Here is a 7,893-nt window from a genome sequence, read left to right as displayed (position 1 = left end):
ACTCCCGTGTCATGCTTGGGCTACTTCCTGCAGCACGTGGGCCGGCATGACGCGGCCCGGCTATTAATCGTGCCCTGGCGGGCTGTGCCGTGCCAGACACGTTTACGGCGGGCCGGGCCGGCCTGTTTGGCTAGCTCTGATTGATATCAAGTTGTTGCAGGAGCCATGTGTAATCAGTATCTTCTTGATATTTATTTATTTTCTTCGTCGAGAAAATATGATTTGTACTCCCTCCATTTTTTAATCTGCATATAAGATTTGGTCAAAGTCAAACTTTATTAACTTTGATTAAGTTTTTAGAAAAAAAATCAAGATTCACAATATGAAATCAATATTGTTAGATGCATCATGAAATTAATTTTCATACCGTATAGCTTTAGTATTGTAGATGTCCATATTTTTTTCTACAAGGTCGGTCAAACTTTACAAAGTTTGACTTTGACCAATTTTTATATGCAGACTAAAAAGAAACGAAGGGAGTACTAGATACTAGCTTCCCATTGTTCTTCCATCTAGGCTGCGGCCAGTTTTATTTGACTGTGCTGAATTCTGGATGGCTGTGGAAGCACGTGACATGCTTTGATTGTTGACTTTTGAGTTTTGACTTTGAGCAGTGGCTGCCTGTATTTAGCCCACAGGCAACTCATGCAAGCGTGGATAAGGACGTGCATATGAACTCACTGTTCACACATCAAAGAAGTTGACTGCTACCAATAGCTACGCGCCTAACTTAAAAGATTAATTGATGTCGATCGAAGCAGTGGTACGGTCATAGAACACAGCTTTGACTATACAACGTACTTCCTCCGTTTTTATTTACTCCGCATATTAGTTTTAATCAAAGTCAAGCTTTACAAACTTTGACAAAGTTTATAGACAAAAAATATTAACATATACAATAACAAATCAATACCATTAGATTTGTTGTTGAATGTATTTTCTCATCATATAGATTTGTTATGCTAAATATTTATATTTTTTCTATAAATTTGATTAAACTTTACAAAATTTGACTTCAGTCAACTCTAATATACGGAGTAAATAAAAACGAAGGGAGTACATACATGTGCTGGCCTGCTGGAGAGTTGACTACATTCTTAGGGCACAAACCACCAATTTGGAATAGCCATCGCTTGCAATAGGAAATTGAACATTGACCATGCAGATTATCTTCTCACATAAAATAACAACGTCAAAAATACTTGAGATGCAAATATACAGATTAATTTTTTGGGATGAAAAAATATACATATCATGAAGATAGTGATATGTGTAGAAAATTCCATTGAAAAAGATATTGCAGTTGGTTACATAATTAACTGCAGAGTGAAGTGGCAATCAATTCTGCCAACATTCATTCGGCTTCGGGCCTTGATGGTTTCTCGATCCCTTTCTTTAAACGCTTCTGGCCTTCCCTTTAGTCGCTTGTGTGCAAAATCATTTAAGGTTTTTGGCTTGGCACGGTCGACATTTCTCGTTTGAATTACGCTGTCCTCACCCTCATGCCAAAAGTAAAAGGTGCTGATTCTATATCTCAATTCCGTCCCATTGCGTTGATTACCAACTTTGCTAAGTTCCTTGCCAAGTGCATGGCGACTAGGTTAAACCCTTGTGGCTCACCGTACCATTAGCTTATCCAAGTCCGCTTTCATAAAGGGTAGGTTTATCCTCGATGGCATTCTCTGCTTGCATGAGGTTGTGCATGATCTTAGGAAGAGGGGCTCCAAAGCTTTAATCCTTAAGCTCGACTTTGAAAAAGCTAGCGATTCAGTTAGTTGGGATTTCCTTAGACAGGTCCTGTGTGCTAAGGGTTTTGATCCTGGAGTTGTGCATCAGCTGATGCAACTGGTCTCTTGGGGTCATACTGCCGTGTCTATCAACGGCTCTGTCAGTAATTACTTTGCCAATGGTCGTGGCCTTCGGCAAGGGGATCCGACGTCCCCCATTTTGTTCATCTTTGTTGCTGATGCACTATCATGCATGCTGGATAGGGCGGCTTTGGCAGGCCATATCTCTCCTGTGATTTCCTAGCTAATCCCTCAGGGTCTCACTCATGTCCAATATGCGGACGACACGATCATTCTGGTGGAGGCAGATGACTCGTGTATTGCCAATCTCAAGTTCATTCTCCTATGTTTTGAAGCCTTATCGGGGCTCAAAGTCAACCTATCTAAGAGTGAGGCCATTGTTATGGGCGTAGATGTGGCTAAAGCTTTAAGAATCTCCCGCTTGCTAAATTGTTCCCTGGGTGCCTTCTCTTTGAAATACTTAGGGCTCCCGATATCTCCATGGCGGTTGTTCTCTAGCGAGTTTAAACCTCTGTTAGATAAGGTGGGGAACAGAGTTCTCCCTTGGCAAGGCAGATACAATACGTTGCGGGCAAAGTGGCCCTCATCAACTCCTGCCTATCTTCCCTTCCTATGTTTACCATGAACTTCTTCAGACTTTCCAAGGGAACCCATGCGGGTTTTGACAAACATAGAGGGGCCTTCTTCTAGAATTCAGCTGAGAACAAACGTAAATACAGATTGGTTAAATGGGACATCATTTGCAAACCCAAAAGCCTAGGGGGCATGGGATTCTTAATACTCAAGTGATGAACCCTTGTCTCATTGTCAAACGGTGGTGGAGAATCATGACCACTAGTCCGGACTCATTGTGGCTTCGGATCTTAAGAGAAAAATACTTCCCGAATGGAAGTCCTATGTTTGCGAATCCAATCGGGGCCTCTCAGTTTTGGGTGGACATTGTCAAGGTTAGGGACGTGTTCCATTCCCACGTCAAGTTCGTGGTCAACGACGGGGCCTCGACTCATTTCTGGTTGGATTGGTGGACTGGGGACGCCTCCTTGGCGTCTTCTTTTTCCAGGTTTATTCTCTTATTGCTCCAACCCCGAGATTTCAATTTCTGAGCTTTCACTTAACGGATGGGACCTGGGATTTCGGAGGACCCTCTCTCCTGAAGAGTTGGGCGACTGGCATCGCCTTGCTGCCTTGTTCCCTGCGCTCTCGGAGGAGGCGGACTCTGTTTCTTAGCCTCATACGGCTTCGGGGAAGTTTTCGGTCAAGTCTCTGTATAGTCGTGTCATCGCTGGCCCCACTACCTTGAGGTTCAAGAGTATTTGGTCGTCTAGGATTCCTCCTAAGATTAAAATCTTCCTATGCCAGGCCTTCAGGGGCCGGCTTCCCTCGGCTGACCAGATTTAGAAAAGGAACGGGCCTGGCTCTGCTTTCTGTTCTCTCTGTTCCTCCCTCGAAGATACTAACAATATTTTCTTTAAATGTGATCTAGCCCTGCTGGCTTGGGGTTGCGTTCGGTCATGGTATGCGAGACCTTGGTCTCCTGGCAATTTTGCTGATGTTCGATCTATTTCGAATGGCCTGAATGGCTGGGCCAGGAGGCTATTCTGGACTGGGATGGGTGCCCTTTGCTGGGCTCTCTGGACTATTCGGAACAAGTTTACTATTAAGGGCGTCTTCCCTAACAAACCTGCTGATGTTTTGTTCAAAATGTCTATACTCTTGCAGCAGTGGAAATTATTGCTAAGGAGGCGGACCGTGACGGGCTAGAGATGCTGATCAACAAAGTGCGGGCATCTACCAATTTTCTATCCTCCCCAGCCGATGTTGTTTCATCATAGCTGCCGGTTCTTTTGTCTCATAGGTGGTGGCCTGCGTACCCCTTTATCTCATTCAAGTCTGCGTGCCGTTTAAAACTGCTGTCTGTCTTGGTTCCTGTTTGGCTGTAAGACTTGGGTGTGATGAGGATCTCTGTTGGTCCTGTACTCTTTCGTATGACTTTATCTATAAAGTCGGGCAATAGCCTTTTCTCTAAAAAAACATAATCAACTGCAATTAGAAAACTACAACCAGAGGCTTAATTTGTCATTCCATGATAGTCAACTTTATCGAACCAGCTTTTCCATTAGTTTTATATTGGAAACAAACATATTTTAAACAAACTTTAAAACAAGTCGAGAACAACATAACCCAGCAATCACAGACCCGCCTAGACGCATCTATCTACTACATCTACCACGGCGAATGGTGATTGTACTGTTCTGGGACCCTTGAAATCTATTAATGTCTTACTGCATTTGCCTGTTGCACGGTTTGCAATTATCAGTACTATGTATTGTTTCAGTTCAGCTGTCAACCATTTTGGATACATGCTTCATGCAAGTGTTTGTAGCACACTCGTTGTTAATAACTTGGCTGTGCTGTGCATATCAAAATTCTGGACACAAAATTTACTTTTTGTTGTTTGTGGACGCATATGGTAGATTTAGATGTTTTCTTTTTGACCGCACACATTATATTAATCACTAAAACAGAGTATGATTCCACATACACACATGCAGAAACTATCAGAAAAACCGGACCTGATAGATGTCCAGGAAACTTTGCAGAAAGGACACCACATAAAAGAATATTACAAATAAGTCTATTGGAGTCCATGCAAACAACCACTAATGGGCCACCAACCTTGTACCGGCATCAATTTGTCCCACTTGTCGGCGTCATGGGAGACGACAAACTGCCAGACATAGAAAATATAAGGCTTACAGATCCGAACGAATGGCAGGCAGAGATCATCGACTCAATAACGCCGCTGAAAAGAATGCTGCCGTGGTGAGAAAGGGACCAAGGCCACCTTATTCGACGCAGCACCAATCCCATCAAACTGTTACTACTAGACCAATACGAAGCCCTAAATCGGTGAAACAGCCTTAAGAGAAACATGAGCCCACCCCTATCCACCAGCCGCCGGAGCAGCGGACCGAGAGGGGTGAAGATCTACGCCTCAACGGTGTTCAAAGAGGGCAGGAACTGTCGCCTCTGTCGTCTCGAACAGAGCGAAGCGGTTCCCTTGGAGTCCCTCTGGCATGTGGATCGGTAGATTCAGATGTTAACATATTTTCTTCAGGGCAGGTGGTGTACCTCACAATTACTCCCTCCGTTTCAAATTACTCGTCGTGGTTTTAGTACTATATATCCTGTTGAGCGCATGCATGCATCGTCTGAATCTACCGATCCACATGCCTTCTTTGAACCACAGTGGGAGTCGAACCCACGACCTTCTGATCCGAAGTCAGACGCGCTAATCCACTGCGCTATGCGGTCACTGTGCTGATAAATGTACGTTCTGGATCAGTAACACATCAAATTCATGTTAGGAAATTAGGTATGTTTCCTTTAATCTCTGGTCAGATTTGCATCATTGTAAGATTACTGACATGACAAATCACACACAACTGACTACAAACATCAAGCATATACACATATGAACCAATGACACATGTCAAGAGAAAAGGGGGTCAGACCATACGAGGGTGCCAAAAACTCCGGTCCAACAACATCTCCGGCCATGATGGTCAAGGCAAAGTGGTCGTCTGCCATAGAGAAAGTAGTTGAAGTAGGCAGATGAGTGTTGAATTTGAGCGAGCAGTCGCGCATGAACACTCCTCAAAGACCTTATCATCCCTCACCTAGTGCAGGTTCTCAAGGCACAAAACGTGTCAACAACGAACTCAAGAATTGATACGTACACCAAGAGCTAGGCCGTACACCGCCATGCAAAAAAAATTTAAGGCCAACAGAAAAGGCAGTAGTCACTTTGCCTTCAAAGATGACATGTTTCCTCTCAAAACCATGATCTTTTTTTGAAGATTGTCCGGCTTCTAAGTAATGTACGCCACAACTTTTGCAGAACCTTCTCAAACATTTACCATCGCCTCTAGGTGTCAATGGTGGGCATCATGCCAAATTTCATTCTTTTTGGACGTTGTTTGCATTTTTGACAACTAAAAAAAGAATCTTAATGTTCAGCGTCATCTCCTGGCACCCTCATGTTTGAAAATCATTTTCATTTCTTTGATAAGGACTAAACATGGACTCAAGAACGCAAATATGAATTTTTTTTTTACTCAATTTTCCTTTTTATGCATTTACATTCTGAAATTTTATTATAACAACTAAATGCGTAGAAATGTATTTAATGATTAAAAATGTAGCGAACTGTTCTAGAAAAATGCCAAATGTTGACGTGGGCCATTTAACGGTTAATTTTAAGTGAACAAAAGAAACATTCAAGGTCAACAGATGAAGTAATTTGGTCTTGAATGTCCAAAAGAACTTATTTATTACATGCCGTAGTCGACGAAGTACATTGTACAGTAAATAAACAGACTTATTATTACAGGCAGTGAAAGCTCTAGCTGCCGCAACCCGTAAAGTGCGGCAGCCTGAGAAACCCGAGCCGCTTCTTCTCCATGTCGAAGTCGAGCACGAAGTCCTCCATCTGGGCTCCTCCGAGGATCACCGCCGGCGCCCTGCCGTCGCCGGCCTCCACCCCCTTCATCTCCACGAACGCAACGCACGCCGTCCCCGGCTTGACGTCCACCATCGAGTTCTTCCCGGTCATCGCCCAGTCACTCCCGCCGTCGACTGCCAGCCCAACGTTCGGCACCCAGTACCCGCCGAGGTTGTTGCCCAGCGACTTCGTGTCGTAGCAGAGCTCGAACGGCGCCACAGGCTTCACGGCGCGCGCCACGGGCGCTCCGTTGGCAGGCTGGGCCGCCAGGGCCTTGGTGAACGCGCCCACGAACGGGCGGTACACGTCGCGGCGGAGCAAGACGTAGGGCAGCCTCGTGCTGAGCATCACGCCGCCGGTGGCGAGCGCCCGCTCCGATACGGGGACGCGGGTGTTCTCCACTTTGATGGACTTGAGCGAGATGTAGTGCGCGGGGCTGCCGCCCTTGGCGACGAGCGGGGTGTAGTCCATGGACTGCGTGAATTGCGGCCACGGGAGCGGGCCGCCGCCGAAGATGGCCACGCCAAGGCCGCCGGTGGGGAGGCAGAGGAGGAACCTGTTGGCGACCTTCTGCGTGGACGCCACCTGCGCCGGCAGCGCTAGGCCGGAGTTCGCGAGCCCGGCCACGCCCGTGGAGCCCCGGGGCAGCGACGCCAGGAGCTTGCTCGGCGCGCACGCCGCCAGGACCCCGACGTTCACCTCGCTAACCGGTTTATTCCCGTCGGTGGTGTTGGCTGCGAACTTCGTGTGGAAGAGGCTCCCGGCGGCGCACGCGCCGGTGACCGGGTTGGATGGGTACGCCGTGCACGGCTTGTCGTGCCTGTCGCTGCCGCAGCTTGGCGCGGGGCAGCCCGGGGCGGGGTAGGCGTTGGAGAGGAGGCAGGTGGGGCTGCTGCACGGGATCTCCGCCGGCGGCTGACTACCCTCGCACGTGGACCAGACGAGCGGGCCGGCGACGTCGAGGACGAGGCTGGCGCCGTCGTGGAAGGGGATGGTGTAGAGGGAGGTGGCGGTGTCCTTGGTGACCGGCGCGAGCACCGGAAGGCCTTTGGACGACGCCAGCGCAACGAGCGAGGCGGCCAGCACGAGGAGGAGGACCCGTGCCATCTTTGCTCGCACCAGTGGACGGAGATGGTCAGGACCGTGGAATTGTTTTATTTGCCAATGCGGAACTGGATGTCCGGAGCATGTGCGTGTGCGTCTCTTCATATAGTGGGTTCCGGAGCATGTGAGCGCGAGTGCGAGCTCGGCCCACCGGATTCAACGGCGACCAGTGTGCATGCCGACACGGGATGATAACGGGAAGATATGCATGCAGTGTGTGTAGACAAACCATGCTGATCCTACGCGTCCACCTGATCCCACATGTTGCGGTCAAATCGGACTCGCATCCAGTCCACGCATGTGGGGCCCACCACCCCACCACCCCACCACATTGTTCTTTCTCTCGTGTAGGCGCCGAACACTCGCTCTCTCGTCGCTTCCAATGTGCGACGGCCGAGCAAAAGCAGGGCCAGCAGAAATTGACTTCTCTCTCCTGCGAGTAAAATTCCATGGACACCGACTAGGAAACATTGTAAA

The 7,893-nt window shown here is 47.7% G+C and overlaps 1 protein-coding gene and 1 non-coding gene across 2 annotated transcripts; both read right to left on the bottom strand.

Moving 5' to 3' along the window:
* Positions 1 to 5,048: 5,048 nt before the first annotated feature.
* TRNAR-UCG lies at positions 5,049 to 5,123 on the bottom strand. The gene has a single exon. It is a non-coding gene; the product is annotated as a tRNA-Arg (tRNA).
* Positions 5,124 to 6,102: 979 nt separating this feature from the next.
* On the bottom strand, positions 6,103 to 7,500 carry LOC125545953 (chitinase CLP-like). Its single transcript, XM_048710012.1, has one exon. It carries the CDS (start codon positions 7,417 to 7,419, stop codon positions 6,214 to 6,216), a length of 1,206 nt encoding a protein of 401 aa, XP_048565969.1. The 5' UTR covers positions 7,420 to 7,500; the 3' UTR covers positions 6,103 to 6,213.
* Positions 7,501 to 7,893: the final 393 nt, after the last annotated feature.

Source organism: Triticum urartu, chromosome 3 (genome assembly GCF_003073215.2).
Source record: "Triticum urartu cultivar G1812 chromosome 3, Tu2.1, whole genome shotgun sequence".
In the NCBI taxonomy this organism is placed as follows: Eukaryota; Viridiplantae; Streptophyta; class Magnoliopsida; order Poales; family Poaceae; genus Triticum; species Triticum urartu.
The sequence above is the reverse complement of the archived record's forward strand: the minus strand, read 5'-3'. Positions and strand labels throughout refer to the sequence as shown.

Excerpts from the sequence above, each read along its gene's own strand:
- LOC125545953 (XM_048710012.1), bottom strand. The coding sequence starts at position 7,419 with ATGGCACGGGTCCTCCTCCTCGTGCTGGCCGCCTCGCTCGTTGCGCTG.